The 21,015-nt window shown below is 32.7% G+C and overlaps 1 protein-coding gene across 1 annotated transcript; it reads right to left on the minus strand.

Moving 5' to 3' along the window:
- Positions 247 to 2,074, minus strand: LOC105178642 (anthocyanidin 3-O-glucosyltransferase 2-like). Its single transcript, XM_011102152.2, has one exon. The coding sequence runs from the start codon at positions 1,854 to 1,856 to the stop codon at positions 429 to 431; it is 1,428 nt and encodes a 475-aa protein (XP_011100454.1). The 5' UTR covers positions 1,857 to 2,074; the 3' UTR covers positions 247 to 428.

The following is a 21,015-nucleotide window of genomic DNA, read 5'->3' on the forward strand; positions in this document are numbered from 1 at the left end:
TATCTATCGTATACATATATATAAAAATTGAATAACTCGTCACATCATCTGATAACTTTATATTATAGCTATTAGTATTATACCTACGTAAAATATGTACAGCAAACCCTCTCATAATCTAATAACTACAATACTTGCATTAGAGATTAACTTATTAGTAAATAAATTAACAATGCTACTCAGACTCAAAATATCCGATTATTAACGGTGGTTACTAGCAAACATAACAAACAAAACAAAACAAAGTCAGACGCAAAATTCCACCTATTCCTAAGCAAATTTTAGACTTGAATTACAAAAAGTGCAAGTAAATCTCCTGTTACAAACTTTTTTCCATTTTATACTTGATTCAACATATATATATATACACGTGTATGTTGAATGGATTAAAAGATGCAATTGAATTTTTTCGGAGCAAGTTTAAATTCCTAAGCAATGTTTCTGATAACATCTTCAATGAAGACATTCTGAGCATTATAAGAAGATCCACCTTCCATTAAAGCCATCCTGCTTTTGTTCTTCATCTCCTTCACCTTCTGCCTCACCCCACTTCCACTCTCCGCCACCATCAGCCCCCTTATCGCTGCCTCTATCTCCTCCGCCCGCACAATTTCCGGCGGGTTCTCTCCCCCAATGTCCTTCTTGTAGTCTATCCTGATCGCCTCGGCCATCCCCAGCTCCTTAACCAACTGAAAAGCATTCAGCTGCTGCTCAGCATACAGTGGAAACGTAGCCATCGGCACGCCAAACGACACGCTCTCCAATGTCGAGTTCCAGCCACAATGCGACACAAAACCCCCCACCGCTTGGTGGGACAGCACTGCCACCTGCGGGGCCCATCCGATCACTTTCCCAACCCCTTCAGTCCTCTCCAAGAACCCTTCTGGTAGCACTTCATTAAAATCTTCATATTCGGTCGGCAATTGCATCACTCCCTTCTGTCCCGGCTTTCTTAAGGACCACAAGAAACGGCTACTACTGTTCTCCAGTGCCAACGCGATTTCTTTCACCTGGGCTTCCTCGAAACTCCCCATAGTCCCAAAGCACAAGAAAACAACTGAGTTTTCGGGCTGATCGTCCAGCCATTTCTTGATATCTTCATCAAACGACTGATCAGAAATCGATTTCATAATCGGGCCTACAGGATAGACTTTTGGTTTCTTACTGTCAGCTAGTAGAGATTCAATCGCATAGGATTCAAGCTCGTAGAACGTGTTCACCATAATCCCTTTCGTTTCTGTCAGTCTCTTGAAGCAGCTCAAGAGGATGGTGGACATGGGACTTCCGTCCAGAGCTCCTGGGGGCAACACTTTTGCTGGAACAGGATTGGAGAAACATGGGACAGACAATTCAACGTCGGAGGATTTGTACTTTGTTAGATCTTCATTCTGCTCGAACACAAGCGAGACAAGATGGTAAGACAGGCCAAGTGCAGCGGCACCAGAAGTGAAGAAAGCGTAAGCGGGGAGGTTTAATTCGTCTGCGACTTCTATTAATTTAGTGCAGAACATATCAAGCACAAGGCCTGCCACCTGAGAACCGGAAAGACATGGCTGTTTGATTAGATTCGAGACTATGTCTCTAATATGTGTAATTTGATTATCGATGAAATCAAACATTTTGGACAAAGAGGTATCGTCTAGAGTTGGGAGGTTTATGAACCGTAAACGCGAATCTGAGGAGATGTTTTTCGTGTAACTGTCGACAGCACGGTCTGTCGGAAGCTTCATGATGAGTACGGTGATGGAGAGGCGGCCGTCGCGGTCAAGGAGGAGCTTGGCCATCTCCATGGTGGAGACGAGGTGGCTCAGCCCCGGAGAGGGGACGAATATCAATTCAGCGTTCTTCGTTCCCATAATCACTAAAGGCTGTTTACTTGGAGTTTGTTGATGGGATAAGATAAGGCGAGGGACTTCAGGTTGGCGTTGCCCGGCAGTTACGTTTGTGCCTGTCTTTCTTTATACCTTTCTTTAATTTTTGTAAGATATCCAATAAATATTGTTGATTGGACTTAAGTAGCAACTAGCTATTACATGTTAAACATCCCACAGAGTGGATTGTATTGGATTGGAATTTTTATTCTAAATTATGCTAATTCTTTCATTTCATGTAATATATACACATTATGTGCATAAAGATCTTATTATTTATTTTATTTAATAAAAAAATTTATGCATGTAATGTGTATATATATATAAAGATAGAACATAATTCAAAATAAAAAATTCATGAAGAAATTGAAATAATAGTGCTGTGCTGCACAAAATTTTGTAATAATCTTACAAGAAATGAAGTGATTCTATATCACAAATTAAGGGATCAACTGTAATAATTAATTCTAACAAACAAAAAAATATATATATGCTATTTCTAATTCCTCTAAACTGCTTAAACGATGAGTGATATATCTAACTAACAGATAAATAGACAAATAATATTGAACATGTTTAATTTGCTACAAAAGATCTTAAATATTTATCAAAAAAATTACTAGGGCAGAGTAAAATTTAAAAAGAATAGCATATGAGTAACATGTAAATACTAATCCAAACTTCAAAAAAATAAATATATAATATCGAATGAATATCCTTAATTTTATGGGAAAAGTATTATTTTAGTCCGTTAAGTATGCCTAATTTTAATATTAGTCCGATAACTATGTCTATTTTTATTTAGGTCCAGTAACTTACGAAATTACTTACTTTTAGTCCTCTAGCAGATTTTCGGACAATTTTACCCCTATGAGTGCATTAGTCCTCTAGCAGATTTTCGGACAATTTTACCCCTATGAGTGCATATGGACTAAAACTGCCTTTCAAAATTTGTATAGGGGTAAAATTGTCCAAAAATCTACCAGAGGACTAAAAGTAAGCAATTTCGTAAGTTACTGGACCTAAACAAAAACGGACATAGTTATCGGACTAAAATTAAAATTAGGCATACTTAGCGGACTAAAATAATATTTTTTCCTAATTTTATTAAATTAAAAATGTTGTAGAAAAACTTAAATCAAGTGGCTTTTCGACCAATTGATTTTATTTTTATATTAACATTTGATAATTACTTTTAGATTATAAATTTTTTAATAATATCATGGACGTTTTACCCCGAAGGAGTTCTTGGTGATGTACTTGTGCAAGTGAATGAATTAATTTTTTCTGCTGATTTTTATGTGCTTGATATGATGGGGGATAATTCTCCCAATTCCACATCCATCTTGCTAGGAAGACCAATCCTTAAAACCTCAAAAACCAAAACTGATGTTGATGTCGGAATTCTATCTATGGAATTTGATAATGAGGTTATGAGTTTTAGCATTGGTGGTGCCATGCAATTTTCTAATTATGTGCATTCTATTTTTCTTATTGATTTTATTGACCCTTTGGTGCAAGAGAATGCTATGTCTGATGGTGAGGGAGCTTTTAAGATGGTAATCAACAAAAGACTCACCTCGAGTCCAAAAACTTACAATAACAAAGTCTTTCATGACAAAATAAGTTCGAGAAAGAAGTTATCCATGAACTGCCAAGTTATCCTAAATCCACACCATCACCGGGTGCATTACATAGAAGAAATGGATTTAGAGTGTCAACTTATTTTAAGTTGAGCATAACAACATCTAGCCAAAGACATTAAAGAAAGGCGTTTCTTGGGAGGCAACCTATATTCTTTTCTTTTTGTCACTTTTTTCCCCTCTCATTTAGCTTCTTGTGAGTATTGTGATATCTAACGTTGATTTTTTCAAGTCAAGGTGAACATACATCAGCCCTATAGTTAGGTATGAGCAGCCACAAGGGACTCTCCCTCTCATTCTCGGTCACATAATTCTCGAGCTCCCGCACTTCCACCACACACCCTCGTATCACTAAGGGACGGTCTTTTTCTCCTTATCTCTTATTTTATCGTCCTAGATATACATGCTTGCCATATTAGGGACAATGTGGAATTAAGTGAGGGGAGGGTGTTTTGATGCTTGTTTTGATAGAAAATGAGTTTTGGTGGATTAATTGCTGGACTATTGATGTCTTGGAAAGAATGAACTCCTTTTGCCATCTTGAAAAATGAACTTTTTATTGATGCTTGCTACCCTCTCTATATTTGTTGAGTGATTATGAGAACTCAATTTTTTTTTTGTCCTCATGCTATCTTTATGATAAAAAACTTAGGCTAATCAAGTAATAATTTGGTGATGTGTGATAAGAGTACATCCAATTATTTTTTGACAACTTACGATTAAGATATTGTTTTTGCAAAATGGTGATTTGATTTGAAAATTGAATGTGGAAATTGCTGGACATAACCTACCTAGACAGGAATTTTGAGCTTATAAACTCATGAAAATTTACAATTTTTCTTGTCTTGAGAGACAATACTTCATGATTTTGTCTTCCTACAACTTGCTTTAAACCATATCGAGGCCCATCTCTATACATACACTTGAAAATGTTAAAAGCACTAGAATAAAATCCCTTTTGGATTAAAAGACCACCCACATGCAATTCCCCTTAGTAAGACCATTTGAGCCTTATTAGCCTTAGTGTAGGCAAGCCTAGTCGTTTCTTCAAATCTGTCCAAATTTTCATCTTGCTTCTTTTGGGCAAAATCGTGTTTTGGTACCATTAAAAAAGATCAATTTTGTTTTTGATACGACAGATTTTGTAAATTTGGATTTTGGTACCACTAAACAAAAAAATAAGCATTTTTGGTATCAACTTAATGGCAGAGCCCATGTCCGTGCACATGGGCCTTAACAGCCGTCAACCCCACAATTTTGGCGGAAAAAGTCATGTGAGTCTGAGAAAAAATTGATCTTCCAACATGTCGTAGTATTTTGATGTAATTAAACCTAAAAATAAGCCTTTTTGATCCTAAAAAGTCATGTGCGGCACAAAAATAAGTAATACAACACAATCTAAAATAATAAATAGAATCCATAAACATTAAGCAAAATATATTGGTTATAATTACACGATTTGAGCTAATTGAAACCTATTTTGACAAAACCCACTTGACAAAATATATGCATTGCAATGCACAATTTTTCTCTGATTGAAACCCGCCAAAAGACTTCGACCTACACAAATATTTAACCTATTTCTAGATTCTTTTTATTATGAAACTCTTTATATAGTTTTATTACATGATATATATAATACTTGTTAATTTTCAAAATTTTCGAAAATTTGGGGAAATTTATGAAGTTCCTTGAATTATGCTATACGGTAGTGCCCTTCTCTGCAGAATCGTACTCTTTCTGAAATTACATGATAATTTTTTGATTTATAATGATTTATTATTTTTTGTATTAACTGAGTTTTGAGTAACATATAAAATCTATAAGACTTTTCTATGGATGGCCGAATTTTAAAAATCCATCCCAGTAAACTGTGAGTTAGTATTGCAAATTCTTACACCTATTAGTTCAACTAAATTTTATCTTATATATTTTTATATATGTCTAATCAATACCTTTATCACTTTATTTTAAAATTTTGAATCCATATACTAAATATATAGGTTGAAGTTTTTTGCAGGTTTCAATTAGCGAAAAATTGTGCATTGCAATGCATATGTTTTGTTAAGTGGGTTTTTTCAAATTTTTATCAAATCAGGTTTCAATTAGTTCAAATCGTGTATTTATAACCAATATATTTTGCTTCATGTGTATGGATTCTATCCTTTATTTTGAAATGTGTTGTATTACTTATTTTACGCCGCACATGACTTTATGGGACCAAAAAGACTTATTTTTAGGTTTAACGGTACAAAATTTAAATACTATGAAATGTTGGAAGACCAATTTTTCCTCCTTTTTCTCAAACTCACGTGACTTTTCCCATCAAAATTGTGGGGTTAGCGGCCGTTAAGGCCCATGTGCACGGCACATGGGCTCTGCCGTTAAGTTGGTACTAAAAATACTTATTTTTTGGTTTAATGGTACCAAAACCCGAACTTTCAAAATTTTTGGTACCAAAAACAAAACTGACCTTTTTTAGTGGTACCAAAACACAATTTTGCCCTACTTCTTTTATTCATTTTTCATTCCATTTTTCCTTAATAGACTAATGCTGCAAAATAATATTTAATTAGGAGCATTTTGATCACGAAATAGATCAAAATATCACATGAGATAAGAACAAAATGCTATCCTATCAAATATCCCCCCACTTAGCCTTTTGCTCGTCATCGATGCAAAGAAATAGAGATAAAAAAGGTTCAAAATTTTCATTCCAAACTCGCAGACGAAAGTACCCAAACAAAATCGAGTTAAGTGTTTAAAGAATGGTACACCACATGATAAAAGACAACTCAACAAGCTTCAAACAAGTTTTTACAAGATTATTTTCATCAAAAATTAAGCATGGAAAAACAAGTGGACTATGCTCTCATATCTCCCAATCTCTCAAGCGTTTTTGCTTGGGTGTTTGGTTCAAATGCTTGCTATGAAAATTGCTTCACCATAGGATTGACTATACACCAAAATCTCGACCACTTATAAATATGCACACACTTGAATCAAGAGTTCTTATATTTTGGTTGTAATGGGGCTTTGGTTTAGGGGTAGGAAGAATTATGAAAAATGAGGTGAAAATTCAAGGAACTAAATTAGAGCACCAAGTAATAGATGCAAGGAATCCAAACTTCTCAAAATTGATTTATCTCATGCTCTAATTTCATATCCCATTTTCCTCATCTTGAGCTATGCCTTTCTTTTAAAGAGAGTATTCTTTTTCTTTTTTTTTTTCTTGGCTTTCTTGATTTTTTTATTTTTTATTTTTGTTTTTGATTTTGTTTTTCGAAGGCATTTTTGTCTTTCTTTTCTTTTTGCCATGTTTTTCTCTCTTTCTTTGTGTATTTTGCATTAAGGCATAGAACAAGAATGTCAATTGACATATTAGCTCATAAACCTCTTTCATAATAACTGAGATATTCCCACACTTAATGTCAAAACTCATACTTAAAATACATCTTTTTTTCCTTGACGCTCTACTCGTCCTTGGAAGTGCCAAACAAGGGTAATAAAAAGACGGTAGAGTTTGTTTATATTTGAGATTTTATAACAAGGAATTAAGACTTTTAAGGCTCAAATGGGTTTACTAAGGGGAATTGCATGTAGGTGGTCTTTTAAGCCAAAGGGGTTTTTATCCTAGTGCCTTTATCATTTTCAAGTATATGTATAGAGATGTGGCCTGGATATGGTTCAAAGCAAGTTCTAGGAAGACAAAATCCTGAAGCATTGTCTCTCAAGATAAGAAAAATTGTAGCTTTTCATGAGTATATAGGCTCAAGATTTCTCTCTAGGTAGGTTATGTCCACCAATTTTCACATTTAATTTTCAAATTAAATCACCATTTTGCAAAAACAATATCTTAACTGTGAGTTGTCAAAAATCATTGGATGTACTCTTATCTCACATCACCAATTATTATCTGATTAGCCTAAGTCTTTGATCATAAAGATAGCATGAGGACAAAAAGAAATTGGGTTCTCATAATCACTCAACAAACATGGAGAGGGTAGCAAGCATCAATAAAAAATATCATTTTTCAAAATGTCAAAAGGAGTTCATTCTTTTGAAGACATCGTAGTCCAGAAATTAGTCCACCAAGACTGATTTTCTATCAAAACAAGCATTAAAGCGCGTATCATTTTGATAATACTAATAAGTGAAACTTATAATTAAATGTAAAATAGTGAAAATCTCTTGAATTTTTATTTATTTTATAAGAAAACATTTATACCCTTAAAGGGGTGTATTGTGAATTGAGTAATCAACATTGAATCACGAAGAAGAAAATGAGTAGAGGAGTAAGATCCAGAGCCGGAGTGTTAGACTGTTCATGCCCAAGTTTCGACTCCATGTGTTCTTCTATATTTTTGTCCTTTGTATTTGATCTAGATCGGGTGAACTAATTTAATTTTTACTAAGGCTTTTGGGAAGCCTAACAGAGATAATGTTCTAAGTATTTTTATCAGATTATCTACAACTTTATTTTCATGTGTCTGCAAATTATTGTCCTTGTTCTTATAATTTGAGAGTCTGTTCATATCTTAGATTAAGTTAATTATGTTGATTAACTGGAAGAAAATTCGACATAGTAGATAGGGTAATTTATAGTGTGAATTGAATGATATGTTGACACACATAGGCTTGATTCATTTGGTTAAACAGATTGTTCACGGATCTTAATACATTATTGTTACAAGTTTAGATTGGAAAGATCCACTATTTCCTTGATAATAATAGTTTTGTTATAGTTCAAGAGAGTATATCTAATTAACTTGGAAAAAACCTCAGTACATGAAAACACTTGCTTGTTAGAGTAATCTGTTTGAATTTTGTATTCATTGTATCAATTAGGTTGACCTATAGTCTTAGCATTTTTCTCATTCCTAAATTTTCTCCAACATTTTTTGTTTGCTTTATTTTAATTAGTAATTATTTTCGTAGTTATAATTTTTCACTTAATTTTCGATCATCCAAATAATTGTAGATTAGTCATAGTAGTTTTGGTACTTATTTCGTTTAAATCCTTGTGAAATCGATATTTATTATACTACCTCATAGTTCATACACTTGCTAGTGACCTATATATATTTTAGCAATCAATTATTATATAAAAAGGTTATTATTGGAATCATAAGAATAAGAAGAAACATAAAACACGCCAAATTATTCGCACTTTTTTATAATATTAGGAAGCATGATGGGCGATGCACGTGTAAAACTATATTTTTTATAGTTAGTTATTCAATATTAAGTTCATGATATTATTTATATTTTTGTAATTGAAGCATTAGCATTATATAATTATACTTTCAAAACAAATTGATAATAATTATTTTAATTGATAAGGAAACTATTCACTTCTATTATTTGTAATTCATTTTCTAAATTTAATTGGTATTATTAAATAAAAATGTTCCAAAAAAATTATTTTTTGTTAAATTAATATTTCATTATCTTTTATTAAATTAATTAATAAATAAATAAAAATAATAATATTAGAAAAGTCAATAGTAAAAAAATTTTTTTTTTACAAAGGCCCCTTGTTTTGAATTATTTTTATAAGAAATTTTATTAATAAATAATTAAATTCTCCAACCAAAAGATATTTTTCCTTCCTCACCTTCTCCCTTTTATACTAGTTCCTAATTATGGTAGGAGAGAAAAAGAATCCACATACCATCCAAGTCTTTTGCTTTCCTTCCTAATCCTATTCCTATCAAATTTCTCAAAATATTTATAAGAAAATAAGATGCTCAAAAATATTATTTTCATCAGCACTCAAATTAGATAAATCCGCCCATCTCTGATAAGTTGTTGGTCACTGGTCATAGTGAAACCAGCTTCTGTCACTTGGATTTCTGATAAGTCATGGGTCGAGAATTATCTTGGCACCGCTGCTATTGGAATGTTTCCATTTTCCACATTTTAGCATTGTTCTTAAAACTCTCCTTCCTTCCATAAAAGCACTTAAAATGTCACAAATATACCCAAGATCAAGTACCATATCACACGAATATATGGGTGTCAACAAATGTCACAAATGCCGAATGTAGAGGAGTTGAGAATGGAAATTATGCATGAGGCGCACTACGCACCGTATGCTATGCATCCTGGAAGTACCAAGATGTATCGGGATTTGAGACCCTATTACTGGTGGCCAACAATGAAGAAAAATGTGGCAGAGTTTGTAGCAAAATGTTTAACTTGTCAGCAGGTAAAAACAGAACACCAAGCACCAGCTGGTAAACTTCATCCTTTGACTATACCTGAATGGAAGTAGGAAAAAATTACTATGGATTTTGTCATTGGGTTACCACGTACGTTCAGAAGACATGATGCTATTTGGGTGATTGTTGACAGATTGACTAAATCTGCACATTTCTTGCCAATCCGTCAAAATGATTCCTTGGATAAGCTCGCCGAATTATATGTTTTAGAGATTGTGAGATTACATGGTATTCCTACCTCTATAGTTTCTGATAGAGATCCTCGATTTACTTCTCATTTCTGGGGAAGCTTGCAAACGGCTCTAGGTACAAAATTGCATTTCAGTATAGCGTTTCACCCTCAGACCGATGGACAGTTAGAAAGAACGATTCAGACATTGGAAGATATGATGAGATCCTGCGTAATTGAATTCAGAGGAAACTGGGATGATCATCTACCACTGATGGAATTTGCTTATAGTAATAGTTTTCATTCCAGTATTGGTATGGCCCCATATGAAGCTTTGTATGGAAGAAAATACCGAAGCCCGATCTGTTGGGATATTGAGGGATTGAGACAGCTTGAAGGGCCGGAGTTAGTTCAAGAAACAGTGGACAAGATAAAAACAGTTAAAAAGTGTTTGAAAGCAGCACATGATCGACAGAAGAGTGACGTCGATAAGCATCGTAGAGAGATGGAATACGAAGTGGGGGAAAAAGTCTTTCTAAAAGTATCACCATGGAGAGGAATCTTAAGATTCGGGAAGCAGCAAAAGCTGAGTCCGCGATATATTAGGTCATATGAAATTCTGGAGCGAATTGGACCACTAGCCTATCGGTTAGCATTACCAACAGAATTATCGCAGATACATGATGTGTTTCACGTTTCTATTCTACGGCGATACCGATCCGATCCTAGTCATATTTTGCATGAGTCAGAGATAGAGATATCAGAGGGATTGACATATGTAGAAGAGCCAATAGAAATTCTGGACTGAGTATAAAGAAATTGAGGAATAAAGAAATACCAATGGTGAAGGTCAAGTGGAGTCATCACTCTCCAAGGGAACAACTTGGGAAATTGAGGAGAACATGAGAGAAAAATACCCATATTTATTCCATGAGCTGGTAAGTTAGTTAAATTTCGAGGACGAAATTTTTTATTAGGAGAGGAGAACTGTGACGCCCCAAAGATTATAATATATAATTGGGGGATTAATTGGTTAATTTTTATGAAAATAGGTTAATTAGTAAATAAATTATAGATTGAATTTGGGATATAATAAAACTTGAACGGGTTAAATTGGAGTTCATTATAATATTTGTGGCAAATTATATTAATTAAGAAAATTTGGAAGGACGTATTAAGTATTTTGAGAAAGATTTAATTAAATAAAATAATAATAATATTATATATATAATAATATATATACATAACTATATATATAATAATATATATATGTAACTATATGTATAATAATATACATATATATCTACAGTGAAAAAAATGAGGGTGAGGATGAGAGTGGGGGCCACCGTCCACCCCACACCTCTCTCCTCTCTCTCATTACATATAATATATATATAAGATTACATTATGTAACACAATTGTACTTTAAAAAATTTGCAGTCTTTTACTGCGGACGACGAAGAAACAGAAAGGTAAGAATTTGTGTTTTAATTTATATTAATTTATATAATTATATTATTTAATTAGTTCATTTATTAAATATTGATTATATTGACGATGAACTATTTTATCAGAGTATTTTATAATTTTAGCTATCTAAATTAATGTCGTATTAAATATCACATTTGATATAAAAATGATGTCGTTGGTTAATTAGATTATTAAAATCATTAGATTTGAATATTGCTATAGCCAATTTATATAATTCCATCGAAATTGTTAACTAAATACGCAATTCTACGTATTGTTATTTAATTAAATTATATAATAGCGAGAAATTGATAAGAAATCCGTAGAAATATTCCGAAAATTATATTTAATAAATGGTATGTTAATAAAGAGGAAAAATGAAGATTTGTACTTCGATAGAAGTGGAATATTAAAGAATTAGTAGAAATTGTACGAATAATATTTAATGTTGTATTTAAAAGAAATTATGATATTGTCGATATATTAATTGTATGTGGTATAACTCATTATAGGATACGGGGGTGAGGTGAAGGACTGACAATTAACGATTGAGTAGAAAGAAACGCTGTGAGGTTGAGGTAAGTAAATAATTAGTATTATCTATATATGTTCTCTTTATTTGTGGTATTACTATTATTATATATGTTCTCTTTATTTGTGGTATTACTATTATATGACTTTGTGGTTTATGTTGATATTGTTTTATCTAAAAATATATGCGTGGTGAATGATTTGATTTGATTGACGATACTGTGTACGTGGAATGTGAAGCACGTTGAAATATCATGTTTGTTGTATGTTGTGTTGTGGGTATTTGAAAATGAGAATGTAATGATATATTGTTTTACGTTACTAGTTGCTTACAAGAATGGTGATATGTGGAAATGAGGGAGTGGTGGAAATTGAATATAATTGTGGTGTGAATACCCCTTGATATGTTGAAAAGCCTGTAAGGCGAAATGAAATGAAAAGAGCTTTGATGCGATATGAGAAAGAAATGAAATTAAAAGAGCTTTGATGCGATATGAAAAAGATGTGATGTGAAAAGAGCTATGATGCGAAATAAAAGAGCTATGAAGCGAATTGAAAGAGCTATGATGCGAAATGAGATTGATGAGCCGGCTGTCAAGGGGATTCACTTAAATTTATGTAATGGTGAGATTGAGTTGACGGGAAAAACACGATATCACCTTCTGGTAAGCAAACTAGGAAAAAGGAAGTTTAATTGATTATTTTATTGTGAGATAGCTATGCGGTGTACTATAATTGATTATGTTGGAGTTAAATTGACTGTAATCCATGCATGTTGCTTACTTGTCCTGTTTGGGCTGTGTTTTATATACATATATAGATAGGGCTGATTATTTATTTACTGAGTGGCAGGCTCATCCCTCTGTTGACATTTTCTTTCAAGAGTAGACTTTGAGGTATCTGACTGTTGAAGAATAGGTCTACGCACTATACTCAGTCAGGTCGGGCCAGTATGTTGTTTTCTCCTCTTTGTCAGCTAGAGTACAAATCTTATTTTATTTGTATAAAGAGAACATAGGCGTAGAGATCAACTGTGGTGGATCACCTGTAGTGTTTGATTTGTATATATGTGATATTGTGGGTTGACTATGTCGTTATGACGTTGTGATTACGTATGCATATTGATTAGATGATTATGTGTATTTATATATATATAAACACAGGGATTATTATAAGTATGAAGTTTAGGGCAGATATAGCCCTTGTAGCGAAGGGGGTGCTACAGTCCTCGTCAAAAAAACCAGAGAATTGCACACTAGATCGAATAATTTGAATGATGAACGGTTTTAATCTCAAAGTTATTGGATGGGACGGTAGGCTTAGCAACACTGGATATTGTCCCATCAATCGTTAGGAACGCGTACTTCTTCATTAGTCTTTCTACGGCTCCCATATTTTTCATAGTTGTCTCGACAGTTGCAAATTGTTCTTCTATATCAGGGCTTCCACTGTTTCCGCCTCTTTTATTGGTACTTTTCTGTTGGTGGAATGTTCTCTCAATTTCTAGGACAACTCTCCACCACTGCTTCTTGTCATAGACCTGTTAACCAAAAAAACAGAACAGGTGAGGTAAACAAAAATAAAAATATCCAAAGTAATTAAGATTAGAGAGTTTTTATATTATTTCAAATTAAATCTTCGACAACAGCGCCAAAAACTTGATTGCCAAAATATCTACCAAGTGCACAAGCTATCAAGTAGTACAATAGATATCAATCCCACGAGGATTTAAATAAAATAAGTACCAAAACTATGACTAGTCTGCGATTATTTAGTTGACCGACAATTAAGTGATGGATTTGACTATGAAAAATAATTACTAATTAAATAAATCAAACGAACGTGTTGGAAAGATTTAGGAATGAAAACGACGCTAAGGCTATAGATCTACCTAATTGATCCAACGAATGAAAGATTTAACAGATTAATTTAACAAGTAAGTATTTTTAGGTGCTGAGGTTCTTCTCAAGTTATTTCGTTACACTCTCTTGAGGTATACCAAACCTATTATTATTAAAGAAATAATGTATCTCTCGAATCTAAAACTCGTGAGAACAATGCGTGAAGATCTGTTAACAACCTGTGCAGCCAGATGAATCATGCCTATGTGTGTCAACATATCATTCAATTCACATTATAAATTACCCTATCCACTATGCCGAATTCCCTTTTGGTTTATTAATATAATTAATTCATTCTAAGAGATGATCAAACTCTTAAATTATAAGAACAAGCACAATAATTTGCAGACACTTGAAAACAAAGCTGTAGATTAATCTAATAAAAATATTTAGAATATTTTCTCGATTAGGCTTTCCAAAAGCTTTAACAAAAATTAAATTAGTTCATCCTATCAAGATCAAACAGAAAGGAGAAAAATATAGGAGAACTCATGAAGTCGACAGTTGGGCATGAAAAGTTTGTTACTCCTGCGTCGAATCTTACTCCTCCACTCGTTTTCTTCTTCGTGCTTCAATGTTCAGTACTCAATTCTCCAACCAAAAGATCTTTCTTCCTTTCTCTGCTTCTCCCTTTTATACTAGTTCCTAATTATGGTAGGGGAGAAAAAGAATCCACATACCGTCCAAGTCTTTTTCTTTCCTTGCTAATCCTATTCCTACCAAACTTTTCAAAATATTTACAAGGAAATAAGATGTCAAAATATAATTTCTATCAGCATCAAATTAGGTAAATCCACCCATCGCATGTCTCATATCCTGTGGGTCATGGGTTATCTTGGCAGTACTGCTACTCGAATATTTCATTTTTTCACATTTTAGCTCTTTTCTTGCTACTAGATATATATAACTACTAGACAATATAATATTAATAGTAAATATCAAGTGATAATTTAAATCATCATTAAAAATATATATTAAGTGATAATAATTTTTATCTTGTCATTAAATAATTATTGGCGATACAAATTGTATATAAAATTGTTACTATATATATAATTAGTGATACGTGCACTACACAAAAATGAAACATTTAAGAATGGCTAAATGCATGGTTAAAAATAAATAGCCATAGCAAATAGTCATTGACCAAGAACATGCAATGGTTGTTGGCCATGGTACCTCCGAGGGTGGCTAAAATATTTGTCATGGCTTTTTCTTGGTGAAAAATCTATGTTTTTTATAAGCTTTTATTTAACCGTGGTAAAAAAGAATTATTTACCACAATTTTTAATTCATAAATATTAAAATTGTAGCCGATAGTCATTTTTTTCTAGTGATATATAATGACAACTTAGCAACAACACAATATAGATAACAATTATTTATTGTTACTAAGTCGTCCAATCATTATGTCATTAATTGTATTTAGTGATAATTTTATACATTACTTTTTACCACTAATTTTTGCAAATAATATTTTATAAAATAACAGTAATTATTAAAATGATTATGATGAAACAAAAATTTTTGTCACTGAATATATATAATTAATGATAATATGGAAATTATCACTCGATACTTCTTTTTTTCTTTTCCCTGATTTTTTCATTTTTTGTAGTGCATGAGATGCTTCACGGAGTGTTGTTTACTGGATAAGCCTCTAAGTTTCTTTCATGAAAGTTGTAAATAACCTACCAAAGTTAATTTGATTATTTCAAACGCCATTGGAAATAAAATATTTAATTATGATTCACTGTTATGGATAATAATAAATAGCCCTAACAAATAGTTGTTTTTTAGGTAAATGTAAATTGAATTAAACAAAAGAAGTACACGAGTACAATACAATCATGAGTCGTTGTGAGGCTTAAACCCGTCAGGTCAAGGGATCCGCCATAAGCAATAAAGACCAAATGAGCTAACAGAGAATGGTAGCCTAGCACTAATAATCCTCTGTCGAACATCATCAAGAATAGTACCAGAAAGAGTACGTGCATCGCAACGCACATTCTTGAACCGACACCGGTTGCGCTCCATCCAAATGTGATAGACCAGAGAAGCAAGTAATGCTTTGTCGGCTGCATTAATGATGTGTCTCTCTCTCCATCTCGTCGAAGCCCATGTAACATCTGTAGACCAAGAACAATTAGGTCAAGGAACCCACATATGACGTCGAATCTCAGTCAATCAGTGCTGGGAATAGTGGCTCGGAAGAATAGGTGGTTGTGCGTCTCTAGAGAATCATCATCGCAAAAGATACAGGAGGTGCCCAAGTGAGCAAGCCATGGATTATCCAATGTGGACAGCATGTCGAGGATAGCCAACCAAAGTACGAAGGTGTATCTAGGAATTTTGAAGGGCCACAAGAGCAATGAAGACCAGCCTACCTTGGGCCCTGATGGGGATAGTAAGCGAACCAATGAAGCTAAATTCGGCGCGCCTGCGCCAGCACGCCACATAATTTGATCGGGGTCACCATGCACGACTAGTAGTTGGTGAAGGATCTCTAAGATCTCCACGCCCCTCCTGGATGTAGTGGTGACCGGCCAACACCATTGTCCATCCACGATAACCAAGTTAAGAGAAGCGCTAGGCAGCGTATTAGTAAGACTGGACCCCCTTGGGAATAAAAGAATAAGTGGACTCAGGCTATATCATGGATCATACCAATGAGAAAATGAAGCACCATCACCAATCCGATACTCAAAAAGAAACCGTAGAAAAGGATGGAGGAGAAGAAGCTTCCGCCAACCCCACGAGCCCCCACGTTCAACAATTGTCCATATGGAATTCTCACGCAGTCGAACATGATGAATCCACTCCACCCATATGGAAGTCCGATCATATCGAATAAGATCACACAATCATTTGCATATCAATGTATGGTTAAGAGTGGCAATATCACAAAGTCCTTGCCCAGAAGCCCAATAAATACTCGACGCCATACGAACAGATTTGATGATCTGGAGGCTCTCGACATATGATGGCGCTACGCCCTCCCATCCCTTGATACACTTCTCAATTTCAGAATTAGAGGGTGACAATCGGCCATTGTCAAACGTGACACTAGAAGCGGAACTCCCAAGTATTTCATCGGGAGATGCCCTTTTTGGAACGCAAGCACCTCAAGCAGCTGACCCCGATACCCTTTGCGCCAATCGGGAAATAATTAAGGGACTCTTCTGCTCACTAATTCAAAGGCCAAACAACGTAGCAAAGTAGTCCGATCCCTACTCAAAGACACCAACAGAGGCCACATCCGCTTTACAAAATAAGAAAAGGTCATCAACAAAGCCCAATTGAAACATTTCTAAGGATTCAGATTTCCAATGGAATGTGAATCACAAGTCCTGCTCAATCAATTGGTTAAGGATGAAATTCAGCACCTCCATGACCAATACAAATAAGTAAGGGGACAGTGGATCACCCTACGCAAACCCCTTGCTCCTGCGAAAAAACCCGTGCGGTTGACCATTAAGTACCACTGAAAAAGTCGTGGTAATGAGACACTCATCAATCCACTGGATAAAGAGGGGCGAAAATCGGAACGTCCGCAGCACAACTGATAAAAATTCCCCTATTTTACAGTGTCGTATACCTTAAGCAGATCCACCTTCAGTACACACTTTGGTGGAAACCGCTGCTGATTTTAGCCTGTGAAGAGTTCCTATGTTAGCAGAATATTGTCCTTGATAGAACGACCAGGAACAAAAGCACTCTGAGAGGGGTTAACAAATAGTTAATGATCACGCCCACACAATGATTGTTGTTTTGGATTTTGACTAACACATTTGCCATAGCTAAAAGCTATAAAAATTCTTTTTACCATGGCTCTTAATTGTAGCAAATTATTTTTTCATGATGAAAAAGTTGATATTTTTTGTATCGATTCTATTTAACGATAGTTAATGATAGTTATTTACCACTGTTTTTAGTCAAAGCCATTAATATTGTAACTAACAGTAATTTTTGTTTTTTTTCTAATGGAAGTGGCATAATTTGGGATGATACAGTCCATTAAGAACATCCAACTTCTGTAGAGAAATTAAACTTCCGATAAAATTAATAACCAAGTCTATGTTTTTTGAAGTAAGAGGGATGAACTATTATTAATTGAAATAAATTAATTATAATTATTCATATAGAATATCAATATTTAACAAAGACTATTAAACAAAGACCATTACAACAATTATACTCTAATCAATAATATCAAATAAATCAGATCTAACCAGCACCTACTATTCAATAGACACAACATTTCATATATAAAGCGAAATTCGAACTCATAACTTATAAGATCATAAAGTCTCAACTTAGCTAATTGAAGTAGATCTGATTGGCGATAACCAAGTCATTGTGATTACAATATATTTATCCTATCGTATGGTGTCGCTAATTGTATATCTATGTACGTGAATAACATGGTTTTAGAACAAGTCATAGGATTAATAACTGATCATGAGATAAATGCAATATTTTGATACGTAATTTGACTGTCTTCGGAAAAATCTCCCTTTGACCTTAAAAAAGAAAGAAAATAGGTGGCCGTGAGATCTCTCATGAAGTTTAAGGTACGTTGATATTTTAAAATTGTGTATATGTATATTGTAGGATAACATTAATAATATGATGGTGGGTTATTATTATCTTATTTAAATGATAAATTTGAAATATATTTTAATTTTAAAATATAAATCCATTTTAAGTAATGTTAGTCCGGATCCAGTATATCTTATTACATGGGGTTTATTTTGATGTATAAGTTTATTAGGTGATAAGACAAATTGTTCTTAAATATGTGGTTAAAGAAAAAACCAAATTATGAATTAATTATATATAGTTTACCTTATTGAATTGTAGGTGTTGAAATTTAAACAAATCCTATGTTTACTTTATTGAATTGTAGGTTTGAATTTAATAAATCATATCTTTACTTCATTTGATAACATATAGAGTAGCTAGCAAATTACTTTCACTTTTATAAGGGGAGACTACAACAAGCTCCCCTCAAGTTAGACATGGTTATAGATGCTCTCTTATTATCTTAAAAATTACTAATATTCTCTTGATTTCAACGATCATCTAACAAACAACTCAATCTGTTATTAGTTTCTGTTTGATTTTCGTTAATTTTTTAAGGAGATTTAATCAGAATGCCCTATTGTGGTCTACGAATTGTAATTCCTTATTTTTAAAAAATTTCTGAAATTTTTTGTGGACTAAGTGAATAATTTCTTTTACAAGTTTTCAAATTTTTTCATCCGCTTATTGGAATTTTTTTATAATTTATTCTTTAAACATTAAAAAAGTTTATTTAAAATTTGCAAACCATATACTAAATATATAGGTTGAAGTCTTTTGGTAGGTTTCAATCAGCGAAAAATTGTGCATTGCAATGCATATATTTTGTCAAGTGGGTTTTGTCAAACTAGGTTTCAATTAGCTCAAATCGTGTATTTCTAACCAATATATTTTACTTCATGTTTATGGAATCTATATTTTATTTTGGAATATGTTTATTACTTATTTTGCGACGCACATGATTTTATGGGACCAAAAAGGCTTATTTTTAGATTTAATAGTACCAAAACACTATGGAATGTTGGAAGATCAATTTTTTCTCCTTTTTATCAGACTCACGTGACTTTTCCCACCAAAAATGATAGGATTGACGGCGGTTAAAGCCTACATAGGCTCTGTCGTTAAGTTGGTACTAAAAATATTTATATTTTGGTTTAATAGTACCAAAATCCAAACTTGCAAAATTTGTGGTACCAAAAATAAAACTAACCTTTTTTAATGATACCAAAACATGATTTTGACCTTTTTATACGTAATGAGAAAACACCCATATGTATGTAATAAGTATGCTCGAAACGAAGTATGTATACATGTAAAAGAAAATAGTTATTCAAGAGCAAAATCCATGATTTGAATAAGAATTTTAAAGCAAAAAGAATAGAAAAAAAAAAATCCACTTGCCTATCTCGTTGGTTTTACCAAATGGACCGTCTAGTCCAAAAATGACCCTTGTCCTAAAGACAAAATCATATTATTATTGTTGTTGTTGTTGTTGTTATTGTTGTTTTTATATCTATCATATACATATAAAAATAGAAGAACTCTTCAAATCTTCTAATAACTTTATACTAGAGCTATTATTATTATACCTACACTATAAAAATAAATTACTTTATCGTAACAGTTTTTGTAACGACCAGATTATTGATTTGGAATAGTTTTTAAAAATTGTAACAATAACTCATACCGTAATTTTTTTTTTTTTTGTGTTACAAAATATTTGTAGTGACTTAATTTGTGGCAGTTACAATTTGTAATGGTATTTTTAGGGGCCATGAGAAGCCATTACAAGCGTGGTCCAAATGCAAAATATGAATTTGGACCTATTTTTGGAACGATCAAATCAAATTAAATTTAATCATTATTGAAACGGTTTTTGTAATACATATGGATATGATTTTTGTAACGCACTCTATACTACCTTTATTTAATTTATTATCCATTTTCCTCTTTCTCTATATTTTTTTCTTCATAATTTACTGAAAAATAATATACATTCATCTGGAGTAAAATATGAAAATTTAAAAATATTTGTAAAACTTCTTAAATATGTAGTTCATTATTAAAATAAAAATAAATAATTTTAATATAAAGATTAAATATTGACAAAATCCTTCAACTTGCCGGGCTCTTAACTTTAGGCAAGAAGCTTTAATATATATAATACTCTATATAATTTAAACAAACAATTACAATGAAAATACTTAAAAAAATTATCTAGGCAATTAACTTGTAGTGTAATATAATAAAGACTGTTTAACATCTTAATTATCTATACTAATTATCAATTATCATTAAAAAAAATTTTTCATTCTAGCAACTATCGCACGCGGTATGTAAACGCATAATTTTTTTTAAGTAATAGTTAAGGTAAGTATAATTTTTTTTCTAATTGCAAATAAAATAAAGTTGTACATTTCATGTTAATAAAGCTGTACAATTCATGTTTAATTCGTGTTATTAACAAATAAAAATAATTCTTTGATTAAAAATAAAAGAAAATTGTACAAATTATTTGATTTGATTAAAAATAAATAAAGTTGTAGAAACTACTTGATTTTTTTATTTTGTTATTAACATGCTATTTGGTTTGTTTAATTTAACCGAGTCCAAAATTAATTA

Source organism: Sesamum indicum, linkage group LG16, assembly GCF_000512975.1.
Source record: "Sesamum indicum cultivar Zhongzhi No. 13 linkage group LG16, S_indicum_v1.0, whole genome shotgun sequence".
Classification (NCBI taxonomy): Eukaryota; Viridiplantae; Streptophyta; class Magnoliopsida; order Lamiales; family Pedaliaceae; genus Sesamum; species Sesamum indicum.

What these genes read in the sequence shown, in the direction of transcription:
- LOC105178642 (XM_011102152.2), bottom strand. Translation starts at nt 1,856, where the DNA reads ATGGGAACGAAGAACGCTGAATTGATATTCGTCCCCTCTCCGGGGCTG.